Consider the following 26,982-nt stretch of genomic DNA (forward strand, 5'->3'; position numbering starts at 1 on the left):
TTCTGTAAAGTTTGATCTCCATATGTCAATTAGCGTGTGTTTGGTAGCTGTTTGTTTACGACGAGAAAAGTTTATATGGCGATTTTTATATACATATAATATATTGGGTCAATGGACTCATTTCATTTTCGAAATCGGCTGAAATTTGAACTTGACAGTGAAGGAGATAGGAAAAGAAGGAGAAATCGGGGAAAATTCCTACCGGGGCCCAACTTTGTTTTATAGAATTTTTTATCCATACATATATACAATAAACAGTGTGCTTTACTATTTTATATATATAATTTTTTTTTTAACAGCCCAGTTACAGTTTTTATATAAATATCAGCTGTTTCTTCAGGCTAAAGAGAAAGGCTGGCATATGCTATCTAGTAATAATATCTGTTGCAGGAAGCATTTACGTTTTAGTAAACAATTTAAATAACATTTGTATCTTGTATACCAATACATATATATGTGTATGTACATAGATAAGTTTTCGTAGCACTTGTTCATGTTTAAAAACTAAACTTAACAAAATTGCATATAAATTTTGATTTCACAATACGTTTTACCGCCTGGGACACTACCCAATCTAATATTTTCGTAAGTATACAAATGTGCATTTAGTCATGTACAAGCCAATCGTGAAAATCAAATAGCTTTGACGATTACACTCTTTACACTCATGGAAATGTGATCGACCATTGCGCTCTTACATATAACAACGTATTGGCGCACTGAAATACGATTCTGCGATTCGTCTACCCTTAAGTATCTGCAACGCATGCTACACAGCGAGCGGTCAGCCATTGCAATGCGCTGATTGGTCGAACGGCAACTAAAGCCAATTGATGGCTAAATTGGGTATAAAAAGGCAATCATCGTTTTGTGGGCACAATTAAGGGCACAGACTTCGCTAGAGTTAGACACGCGTTGTGTAAACAGTGAAATCAACTATTAGCAACCAGCAATACGCGCTAACGACATATATGCAGGCATATGTTTCGTGTGTGTCAAATAATAGTTTTCGAAATTGTTGAGAAGTGTTGACAGCTTACTACAGCTAGAGAAGAATACTAGTGTTTTTTTTTATTGAATCGACTTAATTCCTTTAATTAAAGCGCTTTGGTGACATGAATTAAAACTCTGAAAGCGGGATCGCTGCAAAAATGTGCATATCTAAATAAAGTGAAAAAGGTTGCGCCGATCTGTATGTATAAGGAATGGGGTACAAAGACTTTGAATGACCGAACGTCTGAATAATCAATTGCGATCGTTCTGCGATAAATGCAATTAATTAATTTACAACAATTTGATTTTGTGGTCGTCAAAAACGTTGGAGTGTTTAATGTAGCGCCACAGCTATCAATTGCTTACAGTTATATTAATTGGTTTTGATTTAATTTGCACGCGCACATTGATTAGTCCCATTTGGATTACTTATATAGCGAATATAAACATGCGCGTATATGCCTAAATGAATGATCCTATATCTAAGGCGAAATCGCACCATCAAAAGCACTCCAAATTACTGAAGAAATTGAATTAAACCAACATTCTTGAGCGAACCTGTAAACATATATAAATACCGATATATTCATATGTATACATGACAACGGCCGTAAACTTTGATAAGTCAAAAGATTTTAAGTGAACTCAAATAACGACGGCTTGAAGGCTAGAAAAAAGTACGCGACCAATACATAACTTATCCATACGCTCATACGCTTCCATTTTTGCATTACTGATGTTAGACACAAACTATTGCACCAGCGCCGAAGTTGTGAGTGATTTTCAAGTAAATATGGAGCACACCACCTTCGATGATCAAATTTTTAACGATTTCTCAGGTCCGCTTAGCCCTTTGGGCGCCAAGCCGCTAGCACAAAATGTCAACGGCGTTAACTCCACTGCGGCACATGGTGTGCATCCTGTCATGCTAGGCCTACCGCCAAACTCAGTACTACAACACAATAGTAGCGGCGAAATGTGTAACCAACGGTTACCCGACTGTAATACACTACTGCCTGGAGGTTCGCCAAAGCTAGATCCTTATAAAACGCCTGACTATGGTCAAAAATTGGAATACAATTCAGTAAATAAAATGGGCTGCTATTCGCCCACTCAGAAATATGAATACATCACAACTGTTGTGCCCAATGGCAATAACCAGCACAAGCTCGATCATCATTCAGCACATTCACAACAATACTCGGCCACACCGCCCCCAGCACCAGCCAGCGCTGGCGTCGCCAGTCCTAATGGCCTGATGCATCACAAGCAACTGCACAATCACCACCAAACGCCTATGCTAGGTGACTATCACACACACATGTCAGTCGGCAGCGGCAAAATCGATTACTCGCCAAATTCTGTGGCAGCAGCTGCCAAGTTGGAGTATGAGCAGCACATGCAGCAGTTGTACGGCTCTAGCCCCCATCACGCCCCACATGGCCATGAAAGCAACGTCGGCACAGTCGCACTCAATGGTAATGAAGCTGTGCAACAAGCAAATGGCCTAATCTCCGGCAGCGTGGCGCACACTGGCAACAGCGATAGTGTCCTAATTAATTCCAACAGTGGTCCGACAAGTGTGGTGGGCATTACTATAACTGCAAATAATCAAACATCATCAGGCAACAATAACAAGCACAAGAAAGCAGATGAGATGTGTCAAATGGCATCATTAAGTTCTAATGGTGGCGAGGTGAATTCAAATAGTAGCGGCGGCAGTGGAACCAACGGCAACTCCAACGGTGCTCAATCCTCGACACCGGCGGCAAAAAACAAAAATGAGAAAAAGAAGAGCGACCCCAATGGGATCAAGAAAAAGAAAACTCGGTAAGCAATGAAATTAATAATAAATATCATTATTGCCAATTGTTGGTTATGAGAAATCCATGCGTTTATCTAACGTTTTAATACCAAACTTACCCGCACAGTGGGCGGTGCTTATTACTTTTTAATTAGTACACATCATTACATATATCGTATACAGATAGAGTTTATTACTATGTGTTTATTTTTTTATGAACAGCTTGTGAATATGGTATATATTATATTACATATACAAATTTACATACAAGTGAAATGTGATAGGATTTTCATGGATGAAACCAACCACTGAATAATACAGATAATTCAAAGCATATATTCAGTTATATTGATATAGCTTGAGCTGAATAATTATAGCATTAAACAATAAATTTCTAAAAACATATCAACATTTAAGACCTCTTCAACTGCTGACTGGCTTAAATCACAGATCTGATGAACATAAATAATTTAATTTTTGCCATGAAATATTCTTTAGCTGACGTTGGTTCGTTCAGCTTAAAGCTTATAGGTTCTCTCCATTTACCGAATAACATGAAGCAACACAGGAGTTCAGTGTCATATTTCTACATGAAATGAACAAAATACTATAAATTTAGAAATAATATTTTCAAATAAAAAAGTGTTCCAAGGTTATGTTTAATCGGTCAGTTTAGATGGCAGTTATATACTATACTGGTTCTACCTGAACAATCAACAACTGTTGATCATTTATATATACATTTTATATGGTCTGAGACGTTTTCTTCTGGATGTTAAAAACTTGGTTGCAAACTTAATATAACCCGCTCAGGGTATAAAAAACGATTATTATTTCACAAAAAAAAAACACTTGGAGAAAAACAACACTTCTTAGGCAGAGCATCTTTCGACATCCACTAATATTTCAAAATACATAGACACAATATATTTAAGCTGAAAATGTAAGAGAAATATAAAACTTTTCGAATTGGCAAAATTTAAATTATATCTCTCGATTCTTTGCTTTCTGTTCACTTTTAGAACCACATTTACTGCCTATCAGCTGGAAGAGCTAGAGCGGGCTTTCGAGCGAGCTCCCTACCCCGATGTGTTCGCCCGAGAAGAACTCGCCATCAAATTAAATCTTAGTGAGTCGCGCGTGCAAGTTTGGTTTCAGAATCGTCGAGCTAAGTGGCGCAAACACGAGCCGCCACGTAAAACCGGCTACATTAAAACGAACACACCACCGACATCTTCGATGAACACGTCACTTGGGCCGCCATTCTCTTCTTTCCCGCAAACCACCACAGTCACGCCGCCTGGCAGCATGGACAGCTGGACAAGCTATCAACCGCCGTACGAATTGAGTCCTCAATTCAGTTTGTTATCACCGGCCGCCAGCCCATACGGCACCTACTCAAGCCAATACGGCACTTACGTACACGAAAGTCAACTATTCCCGATGCGTCACTTTGAATATGGTAGTCCGCCACGACTCGAAATGAACGGGCCCAACAGTGGTGCGGATGATGGCAGTGCTTCCCATAAAATTCACACGACCGAAAACGGCTATGGCCCATCTGCAATCGATGAGGCCACTGCAGCGGCGCATATGAGCGATCACAATGTCGTTGTGATGCATCATCAGGTCACAAGTAATGGCAAGTATTTAACCAATGAAGAGGCAAAATATGTAAGTGTGAGCGGTGTGACGCACACATTAAACCCGTTGGATCCGCATCAATCGAATGGTAGTTGTCACATAGCTGATACACAACATGATGGCAATATAGCTATAAAGCAACAACACTATGGTAGTATTGTAGCTGGATCGGTAAGTTCTCAAAGCATTGACGAACCGTGTCATGATGGCACCACAACTAGTATACAAACTGTGATCAAAAATGAAGATCACGGCAGTGGTTCAGGCCAGGGCGCCAATGTGACACATAGTTATGTGTTGCCGCCTTTTTTGCACTAAAAGAAATGCTCTCACATCGAAAACAGCCACACCAACAACAGCAAACACACTGGTCACTTCCGCCAGCTGGACCAACGATGCACGACATTCCTAGCCGACGACATTATCAACGAAATACCAGCTATGCACGAAGCTGTTTTCAGCGACCAATTTGAACGCAATTGAGACAAACAAGTTCTAAAGCCAGCTTTCTTCAAGTGTATGGGAAATTTATGGTGATGAGCATTTCAAATTATATATACATATATTATATACACTTTAATTTGATAATTTCAGTTCCTTTTTACTTTTATATTATATGTTCAAGATGAATAATATGTACAAGTATGTATGTATAAAAATGCATACAAGTATATATACATAAAAATATATTGTTTTTTAGAATGTACATATGTATGAAGGAAGTAAAGTTAAGTTATTAAAATGTAGTGAATATACAAGCAACAGAATCCATAGTCTTGCCATTTTTTCATATAGCTAATATGGTAGTTGTTAATCGTCTAATAATTATCTATTAGGTAGTGGAACCTTAGAAATTAGTCGAAAAGGTGAGAAACAAAAATCCAAACTTTCAATTGACTTGGTTTTTGAAATATCACCTGTTGTAGCGCATTCGTATGTGCCTTATTTTTGTATTAAAAAATAGCTTAGAATATATTACTGATGTAATAATTCCAAACAACTCACAAGAATTGTTGTAGTTATATACACTATGCATATATGAAGCATACTTTATTTGTTTTAATATTCTATTTTAAATATTTAAACGCAAACTGTTGTGAAATTGACAATACTTTAATGTATATAATATAAATTGTACAATTTATAAAACGTTGAAACAATTTAGTTTTTCTACACACAATACTCGTATATTTAGAGAAATTAAGTTAAATTTTACTCGTTTTTTGGAATAATAATAATTACATTATTTTTTAAGTAATTTGTATGCCATAAATATTTAGGGTTTTTAAATATTATAAGAATTTTTAATAACAAAAAACATTCCTTTCGGTTAACACTTTTAATTTTAATTTGTTTGTACTTTCTAGTACTTTTCTAGTTTAATAAGGAACGAATAGATAAAAATTTATTTAGAACATTTTCACCAAAAATAAATAAAAAAAAAACATTGCTAAAATTGTATTTCTTTAACAAATAGTCACAGTTTATCCAAAGAAATGGTATTTCAATAATTTTAGCTGATAATATCTACGGAAACTACTCTCACTCAATTGCTGGAAAAATAGCAGAACTCATTGAAAGAAAACTGGTTTAGATAAGAAGAATATCTTTAGGTAGTTACTTTGCGGCAGCAACTACTCTGTAATTGACACAGAATGCAACAAAAATTATATAACCTTACATACGAGTATATATGCCTGTATTTGTATTATCATTTTTATATGCTTATATTTCAGTTTATGTGTCGTTATTAATATTCTTGTTATTCAAATCACTGCGTTGCAAAGTCTCCCAATCCGTACCGATAAAGAATGCATGTTTTTGTATTTGTTCATAATCTGCACGGTGCTCTGGCGTTTGTTGCAAGAGCGTTTCTATCAAATCCTTAGCACACTCCGATATTTCAATGTTTTCAGGATATTGTACAAAGCCGTACAAATCAATGCAGCCAGGATGTGCTAACTTGAAGGACTAGAAAACAAATGAATATATAAATTTTCTTGGACAAAAAATTTAATACATTATCTTACGATTCCTATTAGTAATTCGTAAAGTATAATACCATAACTCCACCAGTCCGATTTGAATGTGAGTGGGCGTTCAGGAGCAACGTAGTGACCATCTAATGCTGACTGACTGTAAGCCTTGTGCATATAATTATCGGAATCACTGAGCCCTTCATTTTGATAAAAATATGTTAGTAATAATTGACCTTTTGAACCTAGCAGCAAATTATCCATGTGAAGATCGCTAAAATAGAATATGCGAATATTATAAAAACATTTTTTTATACTCTTTAGGGTTTAATAGTTTTGTTCACCTAACGGTAAACGGTATCACCTAAAACTAATCGAGATAGATATCGAGTTATATATATATATATATAAATGATCAGGATGACGAGACGAGTTGAATTCCGCGTGACTGTCTGTCCGTCCGTCTGTCCGTGCAAGCGATAACTTGAGTAAAAATTGATATATCTTAATGAAACTTGATGCACATCTTCCTTGAGAGGTTGGTATTGCAGATGGGCGGATTCGCTCCATTGCCACGCCCTCAAAACCCCATTAAACGGACACCTTTAAAATGCCATAACTAAGCCGTGAATTAAGATACAAAACTGTAATTTAGTACCACGAATCGTAATAACAAGGGGCACCTATGGTTTGAAATTTTTTTTTAAGTGGGCGTGGCTCCGCCCCTAAATGGTTTAATGTATATAGCTTTCAAACCGTTTAGCTATATCAACCAAACTTGCTGAGAAGAATTAATTTTAACACCTCTTCAAACTCTGTGAAAATGGGTAAAATCTGATAATAATCACGCCCACTTCCCATACAACGGTTATGTTGAAAACTACTAATAGTACGATAGCTCACTGAATCAATGAGACACAAGCATTTAATTTCGCAACCAGAATGGTAGGGTAGGGCTTTTAGAATCTGGTGTAAATTTGGACAATGGGCGTGGCACCGCCCACCTTTAGATGCAATCCTATATCTCTGGAACTATTTGACCGATTTCAACTAAATTTGGTCTGTGAGGTTACACAAACATGCACTGCAAAAACGGGCGAAATCTGATGACAACAACGCCTACTTCCCATAAAACAAACGTTTAAATTCTGTCTGAATCTTTCACTTTACAGTATATAAATCAAACATCAATAAAGTTAAAAGCAGGTCAACACTTTCCTTAGCCGCCATATACCTAACATAAATCTTTTTGAACCTCCGGATCACTTTTTGCCACATTTATCGATCAATATGTAAGAAATCTTAATGAAATTCAGAAAGAAAGAAATCCCGACAATACGTTCTTTAGTTTGATATAAAGTTTTGCCAAAACCTGAAGGTGTTCCTCCGCCTTTGTTCCTTGCATGTTGCAAAAGTATAAAATGTTTGGTTACACCCGAACTTAGCCGTTTCTTGCTTGTTTTATATTATATTAATTACTTCTATATGTACATATGTATAAAACTGAACTACTTGAAAAAAGCTGAAACGATATTTCTAAAAACCACATTAACCATCCGATTGATATAGCTTATATTTAGATAACACGGTAGTTAAATTTCTTATGCTGTAGCGAAGCACTCTAGTTAACAGCTCCGGTGTAAATATTGTGGTTATTTTTAAATAGATAAAATCAAACAACATTCAAAATAAATATTAGAAATAATTAAAATTAATTTTAACAATAATTGAAAGCTCCTCTACATGGAAATATCTTAAAGAAAATTATACATTTTTTTTTACAACTCACCTCAATATGACACCTTTTCCATGCAAGCTGTGTATAGCAACCGCTAACTCCCGAGTCCATTGCTTTAAACTAGCTTCTGGAATTTTCGAGTGTTTAATAATACTTTTATTCATGAGCGGAGATGATTGGCATTCTAAATTGTGAAAGCATGTACTAGCCACTTTATCCGATTCCTTTCCTATGTCTTCCAATTGCTTTATCTGATTCAATGTTTTGGACACTGATTGTAGCAGTGCATGGGACGAGCGCACTAATTCTCTAAATTCCTCAGATTTTGAAGGCACTAAGAGTTCATCATTCGGTTTAGCTGAACTAGTATCTTCTACATAACCGTTATTGTCGCTACAAAAGCTTTCCGCCACAACTTGCGAAGCATTAGTGATATTTGATGTTTGAGAATCCACATCTTCCGGAAATAAAACAGAGAAATAATTACTTCCTCTCGACGCTACCGTCGGTGTATATGATCGCACATAGTCATACAGACGCCCACCTTCCGCATGCTTTAATAGCAAGAAGATTTTCTGTTCTGACTGGAAGAATGCCAATAGATTTACCATAAAAGGTACATGTTGTGGCAAAAAAACGGTTTGTGTAGGAACATTGCTGGATGGTTTTTCAATACCTTTCATCACATATGTTGATCGTGGTTCAGGTTCAGTGACGCAATAAACCTGCATTACACTCTCTCCTAGAATTTTCAAGACTTTATATTTGGCCAAGTGGTTCCATGGACGTTCGAGATATACAGAAAGTTTTCCATCAACTGTGCACTCTGTTACATCGATCGATAACTGAAAATTTCTTGTACCCTGGCAACCTCCCACTTTGGAATTATTAGTCAAAATTTTCTCATATATGTCGTCTGCTCGTGCAAGATATTTCGAAATTTTAGCTTTTGCAATGAATTTACGCTCATCATTAGTATCATCTAAAAAAAAATAAGGTTATTTTATGTATTTTCTTTTGTTTTTAATATTTAACTGTGAATTTAACCTTTAGATCCAATCAATAATACTTCAACGCCACGTTTATAACGCGCATGAGCCTCCTGAAATTCTAAATTTGCTTCAGCTTGAACTGCTTTACTAAATTCCAATGCTGCTTCATAAATATAGTCGCTGTCTTCACTTTCAATTGAAGCCATAGGTGTCAGGAAACGCTTGTAATCTTTGCAAGGCGTCTCCTCCAGGCCGGCATGATCGTTTAATATTGGTTTTCTCTCGTTTTCTAATTCTAATGGCAATGAGTTACTAACATTATCATATAAATATGGTTTTACGCCGAAAGTGTTCTGTTCTTTTGTATTTTCTGATTTTGTGTTAAAGGGATCAAGTGAGGCAGTGCTAACGTCTATATCATAAGGGTCGTAAAGTAAATCAAGTTTATCACATATTTCAGCTATCGCCCCTCCTTTAAGACCCTCTTCGGTATACAATTGATGCAATGGTGATGCCTTGGTTGTAGCAGTTAAGTTATTTAAACAACTGTTTACAACTCCTCCCACTACAGTTTGTTGTGCTTCGCTAAAGAACTGTGTAAATGCGTGACATTTGTAGAGCGCCGGGTGCTGAGCAGCGAAATCCAGTAGTTGCAATATGTATTCCTTTCGCCGGCATATAACGTTTGCGTCGAACCGTTTGAAAAAACTACAATCTGTAGGCTCAGGAAGTTGTCCTGGCAATTTGAGACTACGGTGACGACGTGATAACTCTCGATGTAAACGTTTTATATCATGAAAACGTTTCCAAATTGTTAAGCAGGTTAGAGCTTGAGGTAGAGTCCTTGGAAATACCTATTGAAAGGAAAAATATATTATATATCTAAAAGGTATAATATAAACTTTATTTAATAGTTACGATTGAAGTAATTTTGTATATAGTATAACCGGCTTTATGTGTTAGCGTGTCAGTAACTGTGAAGCTATGAATCCAACCACCAAGATTGGGAGTCATTTTATTGTATTATTTTCTTTATTTTTTAAAAAATACGTTTATCAACTTGGCATATTATTTATTCGTATAGATGAAATTTGAGCACTTTTTATAAACATATGTTACTGTTAGAGTGCTACCATACTTAAGTATTTAATAAAAACTTTGTAGACAACATCTTTACCGACAAGCATCAGGTGCAATCTAAGTTATTATTTTTTACTTTTCTCTTAAATTATTATATTAATATTTCTAAGAGATATTAATTTTGAATAACGTTGCTAAAATTTGGAAAAGAAAATTAATTAAAAAATATAAGTTCTTATATATTTTTGTACCATACTTTTCTAAAGAAAAACCAACACCAAAAGTCGCATAAAAAGCTTAAACTAACGTTAGTAAATTGTATGTTTTCCTTTTAAATAACCGTTATATATAGTTAATTTACATAACTTTCAAAGAAACTGTTATTGTTCCTTCAAACAGCTTTTCAAAGTTATTGACAGTTATTTAAGGATAACGAACTTTCGATCTGCAAAAGTGGGTTGAAGAAAACCTTTGTTTTGTTTTTTTAGTGCTTAGTAAGGTTTATCGTGTCTTTAGAAAATGTGAATGCTTAACTTTCCAAATACACACACCTTAAAATGGCGCATAATGGCGTTTCGTTCATTCAGCGTTAAGTCGCCATATTGGTTCTTGTTTTCGGAAAATGTTAAACGACGAGTAATTTTTTCGTTTTCTCTGCATTTTCGTAAGATTCATTTTCATAGCAGCGGTATAGCAAAAGACAAAAGCAGATTAAAATAAATTTGCCACAATAATAAATGTTGTAAACATTTTGCATTCGAATTTTGACGTTTTGTAACGCCAAGCCGTTAAGATTTATCAACAACTATCATAAATCATACAAGAAACGAGAGTGGAAGTGAGAAAAGTAAATCAATAAAATTTTTAAAATATAAATTTGGATAAATTTATAACAATACTCTATGGTAGATATTTATTATAGTTTAAACTGTATTGGAATTAATTAATGTGGTAGTTGTTTTTATTGTAAGAACTTTTGGTAGTGCTACCTCCAATATATCTATATGGCTATTGCAGTACAGTTTCTCGTACTTTGTATGAGTACACCGATTTAGTTAAGTTCTGTAAAGAAAGTGAATATATGTATAGGCACACAGTGGGGTATGATCGTTTCTGATTTTAATGTGCTTTTGGTAGAACTTTACTTTCGCTTTATTTTGAACACTACACTACGCTAAAATTTTTGTCCATGCATACAAAGTGATGAATTTGTAAATAACTCTTCGATTTTATAAGGAATGTCGGTGTATTTACTTTTCTGTGTATTTTATAGGTGTTGAAATTTCTGTTCTAATCTCGAAAGTTGCACCATTGCTATGGGTGAAATCAAGTCGGTAAAAGTGGACAACTGGGGAGTCTTTTTCCTTCAGAAACTACAAAATTTCTTCAACAAGACGGACTACTGTGATCTTACATTACAGTTTCGAGACAATTCCCAATTGAAGGTTCACCGCTTAGTTCTTAGTGCTTGCACAGATTATTTTAATGTACTGGAGCAAACATGCGAAATGGTAGACGATGCGCTCATCATGCCTAATGAATTACAAGCCGATGTTGTTGTACCCATTGTCAACTTCATGTACACGGGGACATTAGAATTTGAACTAAAGATGTACGGTAAGCTGTTACGAACAGCCAAGGATATGAATATGACAGTTTTACTTAAGTTGCTAGAAGCACATCGTCGTACAATGGAGGGTGTAAACCGCATGCAACGGGTATGTTTCGACATTCGTACTATTTTTACCAAAACAAACCAATGTAAAATAAATATTTACAGCCGCCTAGCCCAAAACCATTACGTCGTCGTGTGCCTGTGGCTGGAATTTTGCCTTCACAGCAACCCGGCGTTCAACAACGTCGTATATTAACATCGCCAAATAGTGTTTCTGGTGTTCAGCGCCGCATTGCGACAAAATCGGTTAGTACAAATGCTTCGTCATCAACTCCTGCAACTGCACAAAGTCAATACCGCCAACAGATAGGGTCAACTTCTCTAATAAAAACAAATAATGGAAATAACTCTAATACAAGTCAGAGTCGAACACAATTTGCCAATCAATCCATGCAAGAATCACATCAAACTACTATTAAACAAGAGCCAGAAGAGCCATCAGTGACGTCTCCATTTGAACAGCTACGTAAAGGTTATAACAATAATAAACGACCTGCCAGCAATACTCTGATATCACCGCCAACAAAAAAATTAAATATTGAAGATGTAAAAGAATTTGCCGAACAACAGCGAATGAGAAAACAGATTGCTGCGGAATACGGTGATGATCAAGGAGAGTATGAAAACAGTATGATGGAAGATGACATACATAATGATGACGATGACGACGATTTAGCGACTTCATCTGCCACAGCTACATCAGCTGCCATGCAACCATCCACATCGCGTCAAACGCAATTGAAACATGGTGCCACCACCATCACCATTAACCAAAATGAAAAGCCGCCTACTATTGTGGTCAAGGATAGCTCCAATTCCAAAATGAATCATGCTAAAATAATCAAAGAAGTACTGCGTCAGTATCCGCATTTAGTAAAGAGTAATAAAAATATAAAGTTGAAGATAATGCCTAGCTCTGGTGACCAACCACAAAAGATTATTGTAAAGAAAGAGCAATTGGAAAGCATTACTAGTAATGCACAAAGTCAGTCTTCGTCACCATCGCAATCAGTGCTGCGAGGACAAGCTTCATCACAAACTTTATTGAAACCAATGGAGAAGTCTCAAAATAATGTGAATCAAACAGTCTCGCAGCAGCCAGCACTACCGAAAGTATCACCACCAACCACATCAGCAAAACCTATCAATGTGAGTGTTGGCAACGTCGCAATGTCATCCGCAGCTCCCGCACAAAAACGCCGGATAGATAGTAAAACGATGCATGCATTAATTGCATTAGGCGCAGAAAACACCACTGGTCCTTGGTTGTGTCTACGTTGTGGAGTTAATGGTCGTCCAATAAGTATTCCATCATATCGCGGTTTTCGTCGCCATTTGATCAACACACACAAAGAACAAATCGATCCAGCTCTATGTGAGCATTGTGGCTGTCGTTCAAGCACTAAACGTGAACTACATTTTCACATGGAAGTTGAGCATAAGGTAAAGACTACTTCGTACACTTTCCCGCAATGCTTGTTGTGTTCTAACGCATTTTTAGACACAAACGCACTAAATAAACATATGGTTGAAGCACATCCAGATGAAAATAAACAGCAATGCATTTATTGTAATAAAATATTTGCACGTGAGCTACAATTATATAACCACATGAAAACCTACCACAAAAAGCAGGCTTTAGAAGACGGCATTATAGATTATTCAGATGAAGAATTTTCGGAATCACAAGACGCCGGTGAAGTTATAAGAGCACCAGACATTACATCAAAAGAAAAGAAGGAGTCAAAGATTAAAATAATCTCCGATATTAGTTTACCCAGCGCCGGAACAATTATCAATATGGAGAGCAGTAACATGTCTTCTGGCATAAATGCACAAGTTGGAATTATAGGTGAGCAGCAAGAATTTATGGAAACAAATGAAAGCTCAGTTATAGCTTCCGAACCGAAATTCGTTACTGTTGATGGCAACGAAATGGTCTTGACAGATGAACAACGTCAGGAGATAATGGCTCAATTGAACCAAGATCATGGTACTGGTGGGGTCGTTATGGTATTGAATGAACCAACTGAGTATGCTGCGGAAACAACCGCCATAAGTGATCATCTCCCCAATTTGGAAAGCGGCAGTGGTGAAAAGGAACAGGTAACACAGGAACCGAACCTCGAAGTTGAACCAGAGCATGAAGATGAAGCAATCGATGAAGGAATTGTAAATGCAGCAGCTGAAAATTCAACTGCAGTTGAAGAATTCGACGACAGTCTAATTTATAGAGAACTCACTGATACACAGAACACGCATGATGAGGAAGCAGAAGGAACTTCAGACGTAATCAGTGCCACAGCAAGTAATGACGATAAAAGAAACACTTCCGGCGGGGGTGCATTAGACGAGAGCAAGGAATCAATAGAGAACTTAGAATGGGCTGAAAACTTGATCAGTGCCCACGAGATGGCTGACCAAGAAATAGAAGCTAAGAAACATGTAAAGGTACTTACTCGTACATACACGTATAGTTATATTTACAAATATAAAATTTGACTTATTTCGAAGTTTTTGTAGCTGAAAACTTTTCTTATATACATGTATATTTGTTCTCTATCAAACTAGTGAGTAATGGATAAATTTCATTTTATGATTTCTAATCTAATATTTCAGGAAAATAAAGATGCTGACGCAATAAACCAAAAGCTAAAAGAATTGACTGGCGACTGGTCAGAGGACGAAAACGATGAAGAGCAAGAAGTTGCTGCAGCTACTCCAAACTCAGAAGTAGACGCAACAGAAGAATCTTCAGCTGTTGTTGAAAATATATTGGAAGAAAAAAATAATCCCATTGAATCAAAGCAAAAGCAAACTATGGAAGAAAATGTTGAAGTTGCTGCAAATGTGGACAATAAATCCATGGAACAAGATACAGCCGACACAGAAAGTGATATCGCAGGTACACGTGAAGACAATGCAATTATTCAAGATGATAATCCCACATACACAAATGTGAACGTAGACGATGCCAAGGGAGATGAAGATGATTTAGATATGCTAATGAAAAATTTACATAAGGAGGACACAGATGCAACTGAAATAGAAGGCGAGGAAAAAGAGAACGAAGACCAAAAAATGGATGAAAGGCCTGTTGAGGATCTTGAAGTAGCAACACAAAATGAAGATATTGCGGCTTCTTCGAAAGACGCGACAGCGATCGAATCTGGCAACATATCACAAGAAGAAAGTAAAACAGATAACACTATTATTGCTGGTGTCGCCAGTGACGGTTCTCTTCAGCTTGATATGCTGGAAGAACTTAATATAAAAGAAGAATTCATTTCAGAAAGCTCTTCAGCAGAAGCTAAAGTAGCAAAAGCATCGAGCGTGGACCCTTCAGAACCTTCTACAACAGAGGTAAAATCAACTGAATCAATTGGAACCACTGAAGTAAACGAAGATACTGATGCAGATGGAGTTACTGAGGAGATGCCTGATAACAGAGTTGAACGTGATAAAGATAATAGTAAAACTGTAGAAGAAACCATAAAAGATGTTCTTCCAGAAACCAGTGAAGCTAACAAAGATAATGTTGAATCAATAAAAACGTCAGAACGCCTAAGCAGTCTTATTAGCGAATGGGGTGAAGATGAGGAGGAAGACGAGCAAACAGCAGCTCCTCCCGCAGCTCCGATCACAACAGAGGAAGAGGGAACACTATGAGATCTAGAGTTAATTGCAATGTAAGTTTTTAATCGGAATAAGAATGATGAAATATGCATATGTACTTTTAGATAAACATGCGTTGGCGCAATACAATACGCATATATAAATATTTACATAATAATTAAGCTGTTACATTATTTTATAACCACTAAATATGAAATAAAATCCGTGCTAACGTTGCTCTATAAATTAATTGAATATAACTTTATCCAAGATTTACTTCTGCCATAATTCGAGTTTGGCAAATGCATTCTTTTGTTTAAATTTGTTTAATTGATTTATTTGAGAGCAGAATGAAGAAGATTCAATCTTCAATAATTAATATTACAAATATTCTATAACTATTGTTTGTTTTATAAATATTTAATTTGCATCAAATGTATGGAAATTTAAAAAAAATCCGCAAATGGATTAATCTATTCTAATGTCTTGTTTTTTCATCAAAAATCAAAAATAAAAATCATGTAACTTAGAGTATTGTATATAAATTTATGAATCACAATAATATATTGCAATTAACAAATTTAATTATAAGTACATACCTAGCCATTCTTAAAAATGATATAAACAATAATAACAAAAAGTAATTTTTGTTTATTCATCACGTCCTTGCGTATAAATACACAAGAAATTAATAATAAGGATTTTAGCTCAGTTTGCCCGAGATTAATTTTTAGAATTATTTACTAACATAGTCTATGAATATTTTAATTTAATTGACGGTTTTAGATAGTTTTGGTAATAGAGTGAATTTCCTTTTCATTTCCATTTACATAAATAAAATAACCACATATCCACAATCAAAACGGAAATTGTATACACGATTAAATGTAGCACGATGTATTAACTTATTTTCATAATTCTATTAAAAGCTCGAAGTGTGGTGAATCAGTTGTCAATATAACGTGAAAATAGCTGTTAAAAAGTCAGTTCTAAAAGAATATTTGTTGCAAGAATTAAAAAATAAATAGTGAGTGAAACACCAGTTTATAAGTTTATGACTACTGTTCATATTCATTTAATTTCGTTAAACAATGCGTGTAAAATAAATATATGAATATGTATTTATGCTACTATAATAAACACATACTTATAAAATCACAAACTTTTTATTGCCTAATAGCCAAAAAATAAATATTGGAGATTACCGTCAGAGATTGCATATAGTTGAAAATTCTCGCTAGCTATCGCCGTCTTAATCAAAATAAAATAAAATATATTATCTCATGTATCATAAAACATATTTTTTTAGTGTTTACCGTCAAGGAAATAGTTAATGACACACATTAGCGTGAAGCCACTGATAACCGCCAAAAACTGTCCAAAACCGGCTATTCTTCGTGCAGCGTTTTGATGCCAACGCGACTTTTCTCTTGGTATAACTTCGCAGACAGTTACATAAAAAAGCGTGCCACCAGCGAGCGCTTGCACAATCGGCAGTGCAGCAGTCGACCAACTCGATGGTATATCGGCTATAATCATACCTATGCCGATGCCACAAACAGCACCTAATGCAAACACCACAATGCCGATAAAATGTTGACGAAGCGTTGTTTGTGGATTTGAGCGAAACTCCAAACCTAAACAGAAGCCCATGACGAACTTATGGCATGCGACGGCGCCAAGCAGAAAAAGTACCTGAAATTAAACTTAGTATTTATTGACCCACTTTTTTCCAAGCTTTGATGGCATTTTATTCAAAAATTTTAAAGCGTTTTTCCCACAAGTCAAGTTATCAAAGTCAGTCCCCTCATACATTCAAAACTACTGCACCGATCGTTTTAAAGTTTTGAACACTATTTCTATATATAATTTACAAGCTAACACTGAAGATTTTTTGTTCGAATTCGTTAATATTTATCATTTCACAATAACAAGTTAACCGATTGTTTCGCAGTAAATCGCGTTTTTGCTTCAAAGTGTTCCCAAAAAGTGAAAATTTTAAATTTGGAAAAACAACCAGCGTTACTTGCGCAAAGCGATTATTCAACGATATTACTTGGATTTTTTGATTTGAGATGATGCAGCACCGAGTTATGAGGGGCATTGGAATCCAACTTTTTTCCCCGAGACACTCCGGAGTAGTTGCTGCCATTGCCGTATTTTTTAATATTTCTTCATGCAAATTCAACAGAATATTCTTCAAATGTCATACTATAATGTGCTATTGGTTTTGAAAAATGGATTTTAACTGTTTCATAAAAAAATAATAATAATGGGTCTTGTTTTACACGAATTACCCCTACACCCCTTCTTAAAGGCTTCTGGCACACATGTTTATATAGATACATACGTAGGTATAAGCATAAGTGCGACGAATTTATTTCTATTTAAGTGCGGCAACATTAGATTAAAAGGTTAGCACTTCATGTGCTTTTAAAATGCTTAGGGTGAAAGCTTTAATTTTGTGTGCAAATGTAATTTTGTATGTATATAGACGCGTTTTGAGTGTATTTAGTTTCGTCTGTATTTCTCTAAATAGATTTTGCACTAATAAATAATTTATTCTAAAGATATTTGGCTTATCATTGCATATTAAATATTAGTTCGACAACTATAGAATTCAGTTAATTTAAGCGAAGGGAATATCTAGGCCAAATCTGTTGTTATAACAAAGTGATAACACTGGATATGTGTTAGTGACTAATACGCATGTCGTATAGTTTTATCTTAACACGAAATCTAATGGATAAATGTTTACTACATACCATGCCATCTGTACTTATGGAAATTACTTACAATTAAAGTATTAGATATAAGAGTGAAGCGGTAGGACAAAACCTATAATACCCCGTTAGCTTCTGGCATGCCTTTGTCAGAATCAGCCGTGCTGCTTGTTTGTCTTTATAGACAGACGGCCATAACTAATTCGACTCTGCTCGTCCCGTCTGTTCAGGATATAATGAAATAAATTTATGAAGGAAAAAGTTTGGTGGAAATATACAAAAGAATTAAACATTAATCAATCATATCAAAGTTAGAACTAGCCAAGATTAATTTTGTATGGCAAGCCTCAAACTCTGCAAATGCACAAAGAAGCATGCATTTAATTCAGCTCTATATTTCCTATTAGTAAACGTTAATAGAGAAATATTGACAGACATATCGCTAAACTTTAAAGAAATGTACCTTTCTTGAAGAATTTTGAACTCCAATCGCCAGACCTTCGATAGCAGAATGTAGAGATAATGCTGCAAAAAGTCCTAAGGTACCAGTCAGAGATTGAACACATGGCTCTTCATGACTCGTATGACATATTCGCGCATTAGATTCCGCAATAACTGCTTCTTCTGCACAGTGTGATGTGTTATAATAGGAATGTTGGTGAGCTGACACATTATTCACATCAGAATTATTATGTTGACCTTCTCCATACCTACAATTATAAAAAAAGGTATACACAATTTTAAACTTTTAGTATAAACTTACTGGTTATCATAATGATCACGTCTATCACTCAAAAGCGGAGTTCTGTCCGTATCCAAATTACTATTACTGTGATTGTTGGTTCTAATGGAGTCAGTGGCAAAGGAATGTGTGTGCTGTATAGCTTCACCAAAGAAGTAATGTATGAATTCATCAATAAAATATATTAAAAAAAAACCTCCACAAATAGTTATTTCCGCAAAGTTTGAATTCATCTGTTTGCGTACTTCTGGCAAAATATGTACTAGGGCAGTAGACAATAGTATACCAGCTCCAAAGCACAGCAACAATGATATAGTCAGTGGAAAACGTCTTCGATTCTGCGCTGAAATAACGGCAGGAAGCATTCCAAACAATAAGCTGCCAAGTCCTAAACTACACATAGCCAATATCTTTTCACCATCTCCACGGTCTACGTTATCATTACTCGAACTCGACATTGCTTAAATACGCGTATTGCTAAAATCCTTTTAACAACGAAATTTTGTGAGATATTATACTAGATGCAGCAACGTTCAGCTACTACTGCTCATTTGCAGCGGAATAATGAGCGACCTAATCACTCCCGTTTAGTTGAAAACGAGAACAGAATAAACATTAATCGCTCTAATCTTATCACTACCTCGTCTTTTGATGTTTTGCTTATAAACATAAATAACTTAAATAATGAACATGTAAATAATATGCGAAAATTATCAAAAGGTAAACATAACATTGTCTATTGCAGAGTTGCTTTGGCGAGAGCTACTATATGTATTTATAGGTAGTAAATATTGTGACAATCATGGAACTCTAGAGTGTTACAAGGTAGACGATTTATCGAGAAATCCGTTACTATATGTTTGACTGAATTTCCTTTATATTATTTACTTAAAGTCATTATATATGAAATATAAAGTTTTATATTTAAAAAATAAAAGAACACATAATTAGTTAAGTATGAATTAATGTAATTTTCATTCTTGACTTCTCCGCAGCAACCCTAATCAATGACGTCAAAAATGAATTAATACTAAATTCATGTGTGGATTAATGTACATACATATATATATATACATATATTATATATAATATATAGTTTATAATATTGCATTTCGCTGCATTGCTGCTTTCTTATTTTGAAAGATGGAATAATCCGATACTATAGGGTATAAGGTGATTGAGTTTGCAAACTATATGTATATCTATTCATAAAAATTGTTTTTCGAGTAAATATGTTTTGATTTGATAAACATAAACACTTTCCTTTAATCAACAAAAATCGAATTATCGGCAAATGGTATGGATTTCGGGGACGGTGTAACTGTAAATCTTTGTACGTCCGTTGATTGCAGAAACGGTGATAACGGTCCAAAATTGACTATAGCACCTGGGTTACAACTAAAAGTACATTCCCAATCCGATGGTGATGTGAATTCTACTAGTAATGTACAGGTAACGTTATTGCATCCTCAAAGCCGCGAGATGCTGGCAGAAATGCAAAATAGTATTCAAAGTGGAGGAGAAAGCAATAATAGTAATGTCATGTTGGACACTAAAGAGTGCAATGACCAATCCTCATTTGAGAATAAAGAAAATATCCCAGATATTGTTTCATTAAAAAAAACCACTGATATTGCAGTATTAAGTACACCATCAACTGAACTTATGGGTCCAATGTTGAAATCCGCTATTGAATCGAAATGTGAACCTGATATTGCAAATGACCTTAAAAGGCAACAATCACCAACAAATTTACAACATCGAGAGTCCATTTCGTGTGGAATTGAAGAGTCTACTGAGGTGCTATTAGTTAACTCTTCAGAATGTGATGAAAAATATTTTGGAAGTGGTCGCACCTATTCAGGCACGGATTCTGATATTGAAGTTTTAATTTCGGAAGAGATAGTTGATTCCGATTGGTCAGCCGGTAACACGGCCACTGAAGATTTGGGGCAAACGCCTGATGAAAACAGCGGTGTTGTAAAAGCAATAAATGCCCCCCAGAGGTGTGCTAGAAAGCAAGTAAATACCCCTAAAAATGGCAAATCAGTGGCGGTTAAAGAATTAAACGATCAGGAAATTTCAGTAGGAAATAGCAGTTGCAGTTCACTAAGTAATAGTGAACAGGAGGGCAAAGATCAATTACTTAAAGTAATAGGCGAACAAGCTACTTATATACAAAGCTTGAAAAGTACGATTGCCCGTTACCGCGACACATATAAAACTCTACTAGAGCATGTGGATGCACTACGACTCGCATTAGATGTGAAAAATATCGAAGATGCGAATGTAAAAATGGATGTTAATGGCGTAGATAAACTTGGATCTCACAATATTATTAAGCATAATTAAATTTACAAACGTTTTATTATTTAGACTTCACATTCTCAAGAAATATTACTTTGTTTTACATGTACACATTCAAATATTGCCCTTAATGCAAATATTACGTGATAATTATTTTGTGAAAACTTTTAATCAAAGAAAATATATACAAGGCGTTTGCCCGAAAAATGAAATTGTTTTAACTCCCAAAGTACAAGGACCAAAATAGCTCACCGCATTGAATGTAGTGCCTTAATACCTAACATAAAGAAATTTTATTAAGTAAAAATGTTTCAACTCTTCAAAGTCTAATAAATGGTCCCATGGTATCAAAAGGATACTTAATACAATTAAGGATCCTAGTTAATATCCGTTACACTTGTCTATTTATTACATTGAGACATCACAAGATAACACAATTAGCTGTTATACTTAGTGAGCATCATTATTTACTTTAGATTAATATTTTAGAGTTTAAAATTCATTTTTCTGGTTTTAAACTTTTATTCTCGATTGATATAACATGTCTCCTACATATTTTTTGCATATATTTGCTACTATTTGACTTTTATCTTAAGCCGATGAAGTAATAACATCGGTATATAATTTGACCTTGCTTGCAATGCTCATATCAACATATTTGTCGCCAATAGACACGATTAAACCACCAATAATGCTAGGATCCACACGTGACGTGATTTTCAATTGTTGATTTCCCTTTAAGAATGACTGAAAGAAAAATATATCGTATAATATACAATAATAAACACATATCTTAATATTTTAATTACTCTAAGAGCAGATTCCAACTGTTTATTCTGGGATGAATCCAAGGGCTTTGCAGTTATAACTTCGCAAACAACTTCACCTCGGTGAGCAGCCATAATAGTTTTATATGCATTTATAACCGTGTCTATATTTTTCAACCGTCCATTATCAGCTAAAAGACCCAAAAGGTTGGCAGTCGCTGGGGCCATCTTCAGCTTATCTGCAGTCTCCTTAAGTGTGTTTGACATAAGCTTTTTGTTGATAATTGGATTGGTAACAGCCATACGCAGTGAAGCGTTGCTCTTTAAAGCTACTTGCAATGCATTCAAATCCTTTTCCACCTGATCCAACTGTTTCAATTTGGAGGCTGCTGAATAAAGAGATGTAGCATAGCGACCTTCAAGACCAAAAACTTGAACCGGAGGCTTTACAAATTGAGTTGTAGAACTGAGGGATCGGCTCTAAATGATGTCAAGTGAAAAAGAAGACAAAACTTACATAACCAAAAGTACATGCAGATTCTCAGATAAAATTTTGTATCGCATCTTGGAATAAAATTTTACAATACTATTAAATATACATATATATTTTAATGCCTATTTCAATTATTAAAATCATTCTATTATTCAACATACCAAAAGAGCAAGTTTATTAGCAGCCGCCATTCCGGAAAATCTGAACTTTTCACAAACGTCGCTGAATAAAATTATTAACAATGACAACCAGTGTCACCAACTTAATTTGCTACTCTTAGCAAAATTATGGTAACTCTACAATGACAGCATGACGAGTTTAAGAGATGGCTACACTAAAAGATATTAACCATATACGTATACCGGCAACAGTTAATATTTCGTATAGTATACAAAACAATTTAAAGCTCCATTAACATAAAATGCTTCGTAGAAAATAAATAAGCCGTTGGAAGGCAGGTTTCCAGCATCAAAGAAATTAATATTATACAAAAATCTAATTTAACATTAAAACAAGTGTCAAAAACATTCCGAAAACAAATGGCTCTTGAAAATAAACATTTTATGTACTTGAAATTGGTTTTTATACTCTGTGCCTAATAAATTACATAATCCTTTAATGTGCGATTCAATAAGAGGGCAACAAAAAGAAACATTTTAATGCACAGTTCACATTAAAATTAGCCCCTTTACCTAAATATTTTATTAAAACTATTTTATTTTTTCGTACTATTTATTTTTAATTCTTCTCCGGGAAATACATACAGTCAATATTGTATGGATTCAAATTCCTTGTGTTTATGCATAGAAATTAACATGTCGATAATAAAACTTCATTTATGAAGTTATCGTCTTGTGAAAAGCTGCATAATGTGACAAACTTTTATACTCCAACAGAAGGGGAAATGTTACAACAAATTCTTCACATTTCCCTTAATTAATTTATTAATTTAGGAAATGTCAAAAAGTTATATTCGTTGAAGTCAAATTGAGAAAAAACTTGGATATATATTAATATTCTGCTGATGGACACTTTCAATTACACTTCTTAATATTAAAGAAATCTATCTTTGCGGTATTTTATAGAAAACCAATTTAGAAAGAACACTGTATTTACTTTTCATCTGGAAATTAAAAAAGATAAACATTTATTAATCGTATACAAACAAACTACTTCAATTGAAGAATACCTTCTTCATCATCTTCCTCGCCTTCTGCATCTTCATCATCAAATAATTCCTCTACAAAAGGGAAATAAAGAAATAAAAATAAGAACACCATGGAAACCCTCAGCTACAACACAAAAATGTACCTTCATTATCCTCATTATCATCTTCATCATCTTCTGGTTCAACCTCAATATCAGGTACTAAATAATACTGAAGAGGATTCGGCCAGAGATCATCTTTGATTAATTCAGCTATCTCGTCATTAACAGGATCAGTGTTGTCTGAGAACCAATCGAAAAATGTCTTGTAGTCCGCAGGTCGTTTCCGCTTATTTTGTTGATACGGCTTTGTCATACATGATCTTATAAGATCTTTACCATCCTTCCATTGAATGGGAGTGCTTGTCGACGATGGACAATCACTGTTTTCCGCGTCTAACAGAAAGATAATAGCAAATTTTTGAAATGTGACGAGTGAACTTTAATATAACACGTACTTCCCGATCCTAAGTGGAACTCTTTAGTAAGCACCTTATTTTCAAAATAAGGATTTTCGTCGAAATAAAAATGGATACGGTACCCCGATTTTATGTCTTCGAATTCTTCTACTTCTAACTTGGTAAGAGCGTGTAGACATTCCTCCTCTTCTTCATCCAAAATGGCAGACACTTGTGGATGGTTAATAAACTTGAGAAATAAAAGTACAAACATTATCAAAATTTACCAATTACAATCTAACTACAATGAAATAATATAAAATGGATACTTGGAAGTCGCTGTACATGCAAACGTAATATGTGGTGAAATATTTGAAATGATTATAAAATTGTTTAATCATATAAAACTAATTTTTTATTTTAATTGAATAGAGAATGACACTAACTTAGTAAAATACAACCTTTGACACAATTTTTCATCAAAGTAGATCGTGCATTAATCTCAGAAAATAAGCAAAAGCGTCAAATAAAATTCGCAAGAGCGAAAATGTGTACACAAAGCGCCACGCCGTTTTATTACTACCAGCAGTCGCACATACAGGTCGATATATCGTTGCCGTACCATATTAGTATGAATACTTTTGTAGATGCCAATAAAAAGGGTAAGGAAAAAACGTGCAAAAGGACCGATTTAGAATACACAATTTTTACGTTTACAGCACACATACAAAAAAATAATTTTACATACTAAGAAACAACTTTTTCTTACAAATGTTAATAATTATTGCTCTTTCGGATCACTTTGACTTTTTGGTTACTAATACAAAATTATAGATTCTTACCGCTGTCACCCAGAAGTTCGGAATTCGTTTCACTAACTCGCTACGTTTCTCGTAGCATGGCTTCCTTAACTTATTGTATTTCTGCTCCACTTTGAGTATTTCCTCGCTAGCCTTTTCATTAAGTGCGTCAATCTCATTTTGACATGCATCAATTAATTCCAAAGCCTCAGACTCTTCCTCATTAGGTGCGTTTGCAGTCGTCGCGTTGCCATCACCATCATTAGACAATTTAGCTTTTTTGCTCGGCAGACTGGACATATCGACAATTAGTTGGTTTAATTAATTTAAGACTTTTCCGCTTTTTATGAAATTTCACTGCACATACAATGGGTACAGTCGTTACGCCGCAACCTTTTTATTCACGAAGAAGCGCAATTTGTAATTCTTCTTTCTTCCCTTTCCACCTCTCTTCTAGAACACCTATTCAGAAAATGCAAAAATGCCGCACAAAACTGTTGCAAAGTGATGATGAGAAATAAATGGCGAATGCCATGAAAGCCGGCAATTCGCATGCAGATGTTGGTAGCACTGTATACATGAGATTGGAACATGAGATACCAACTGTCGCTAATTTCATAATTATTTATAGTTTTCTCATTAAGTTCATACACAATAAATATTCAAAAGAATATGAAACCCAATTTTCAAAACAATTAAACACATTTTTTATACCCTTTAATAAATCGCGGATTCAATATGAAATACAATACCCGCATGTGAATTATATATTTTATTTGTGACGAAGCTACTGCTGTAATTCTGAATTATTTTCTTTCACAACTTTCCTACATAATAGCTATTACTAAAACAGTGAGCGAAGGGATCAAATCCCAGTTTTTATTATAATGTCCAATGAAGGTATGGTTGACTTTTAATAACACTTCTTAGGCGCCTGCTAAACGTTCAATATATATTGTATTTGGATCGCGATACTATAGATTGATAGTACTATATATTCATTATTTATCAAGCTAGAATTTTTTGTGTTTCTGAAAAAAATATTTTAAAAAGTTTTATTACCATATTTGTTGAATTTTTCTACAAAATGTCGTAAGAAACCGGAAAAATAGATGTTTTTAGATTCTGGAGAACTTACCAGAGCTTTGAAAATGAGAATCTTTTATATAAATATAAATAAGTAATACATTAAAAAAAAATGTGGAAAACGGTTGGCCTCAAGGGCCATCCCTGCAACTTCCCGCTAATTTCATACGCTAACGTTCAAATTTCGCTTTTTTCACTGCTTTTGAGCTCTTCGAAATTTTTCGTTTTCAATATCTCGCAAGTAAATCAACCGATTTTGACCCGGTTTGCGGCAAACGATGTGTTTTTTCAAGGTTTAGAACTGATTAGTTTTTGGTGTAGATCGGTCAAGTCGTTTGGAAGAAATTATTTATATTTATTTTTGAGATTTCTCAAAATCTACTGGTCCGATTGGGTCCAAAATCACACGAAATTCAAGTGCAATGAAACCCTTTGGAATGCCGTTTAGTTTATTCAAATCGGTTGAGCCGTTTAAAAGTTATAAGAGGGTCACATACATCCACACACACACACATACATCCACACATACATACAGACATACGGACATCATCGTAGAAATGTTCGGGGAAGCTTCCTCGACCCTCAAAACGTCGAGATCTGTTGAGAACTCGATTTTTGCAAAATGGGGTGAAACCAATATCTTCCCGATTTTTAGAAAATTTTCCATTTTCTTAGCGGGAAGTTAAAAACGCGTGGTTTTTTCAATATTTCATTCCCTTGTATGACAAATATATATCACACAATCTTTTAAACGTTCAAAATTTATCGCTCGCCTCGGATTTTAAATTATTTATATATTTTGTGATATGGATCGTGATTAATGAATATTGCGATCCTGGATCGTAGTTTATAAATGTAATGAGTAGCATTCGCCTAAAATAATTACAAATTTTGACAAATTATGTTTCAAAATACATCCCTACGCTATATATGCTATATTTAT

General features: G+C 34.8%; 6 protein-coding genes across 9 annotated transcripts; 2 read left to right on the forward strand and 4 right to left on the reverse strand.

Annotated features, from left to right (window-relative positions):
- Positions 1-892: 892 nt before the first annotated feature.
- Positions 893-5,991, forward strand: repo (reversed polarity). The gene is made up of 2 exons (XM_014235607.3): positions 893-2,823; positions 3,820-5,991. The coding sequence occupies exons 1-2, from the start codon at positions 1,730-1,732 to the stop codon at positions 4,757-4,759; spliced, it is 2,034 nt and encodes a 677-aa protein (XP_014091082.2). The 5' UTR covers positions 893-1,729; the 3' UTR covers positions 4,760-5,991.
- On the reverse strand, positions 5,536-10,261 carry LOC106618069 (ribosomal protein S6 kinase-like 1). Its single transcript, XM_014235610.3, has 5 exons — positions 10,066-10,261; positions 9,203-10,001; positions 8,207-9,137; positions 6,472-6,691; positions 5,536-6,412 (listed from the first exon to the last, which is right to left on the reverse strand). The coding sequence occupies exons 1-5, from the start codon at positions 10,159-10,161 to the stop codon at positions 6,179-6,181; spliced, it is 2,280 nt and encodes a 759-aa protein (XP_014091085.1). The 5' UTR covers positions 10,162-10,261; the 3' UTR covers positions 5,536-6,178.
- A 587-nt stretch (positions 10,262-10,848) lies between these two features.
- Cp190 (centrosome-associated zinc finger protein CP190) lies at positions 10,849-21,501 on the forward strand. 4 transcript variants are annotated; one of them, XM_036377236.2, is made up of 4 exons: positions 10,849-11,132; positions 11,501-11,945; positions 12,008-14,353; positions 14,522-21,501. In XM_036377236.2, exons 2-4 carry the CDS (start codon positions 11,544-11,546, stop codon positions 15,569-15,571), a joined length of 3,798 nt encoding a protein of 1,265 aa, XP_036233129.2. In that variant the 5' UTR covers positions 10,849-11,132; positions 11,501-11,543; the 3' UTR covers positions 15,572-21,501. The 4 variants fall into 4 exon arrangements, with proteins under 4 accessions (XP_036233129.2, XP_036233131.2, XP_014091084.3 ...); XM_036377238.2 differs by having other exon boundaries at positions 10,849-11,065; XM_014235609.3 differs by having other exon boundaries at positions 10,850-11,074.
- Positions 16,561-19,702, reverse strand: Zip88E (Zinc/iron regulated transporter-related protein 88E). The gene is made up of 4 exons (XM_014235613.3): positions 19,004-19,702; positions 18,704-18,950; positions 16,834-17,212; positions 16,561-16,768 (listed from the first exon to the last, which is right to left on the reverse strand). Exons 1-4 carry the CDS (start codon positions 19,438-19,440, stop codon positions 16,755-16,757), a joined length of 1,077 nt encoding a protein of 358 aa, XP_014091088.3. The 5' UTR covers positions 19,441-19,702; the 3' UTR covers positions 16,561-16,754.
- A 290-nt stretch (positions 21,502-21,791) lies between the features above and the next one.
- On the reverse strand, positions 21,792-22,869 carry ATPsynO (ATP synthase subunit O, mitochondrial). Its single transcript, XM_014235617.3, has 3 exons — positions 22,711-22,869; positions 22,099-22,536; positions 21,792-22,036 (listed from the first exon to the last, which is right to left on the reverse strand). The coding sequence occupies exons 1-3, from the start codon at positions 22,738-22,740 to the stop codon at positions 21,881-21,883; spliced, it is 624 nt and encodes a 207-aa protein (XP_014091092.1). The 5' UTR covers positions 22,741-22,869; the 3' UTR covers positions 21,792-21,880.
- A 393-nt stretch (positions 22,870-23,262) lies between these two features.
- Positions 23,263-25,483, reverse strand: Set (NAP domain-containing protein SET). Its single transcript, XM_014235615.3, has 5 exons — positions 24,996-25,483; positions 24,214-24,403; positions 23,861-24,151; positions 23,739-23,789; positions 23,263-23,672 (listed from the first exon to the last, which is right to left on the reverse strand). The coding sequence occupies exons 1-5, from the start codon at positions 25,251-25,253 to the stop codon at positions 23,662-23,664; spliced, it is 801 nt and encodes a 266-aa protein (XP_014091090.1). The 5' UTR covers positions 25,254-25,483; the 3' UTR covers positions 23,263-23,661.
- Between the last annotated feature and the right edge of the window lie 1,499 nt (positions 25,484-26,982).

This window comes from Bactrocera oleae, chromosome 2 (genome assembly GCF_042242935.1).
Source record: "Bactrocera oleae isolate idBacOlea1 chromosome 2, idBacOlea1, whole genome shotgun sequence".
Taxonomy (NCBI): Eukaryota; Metazoa; Arthropoda; class Insecta; order Diptera; family Tephritidae; genus Bactrocera; species Bactrocera oleae.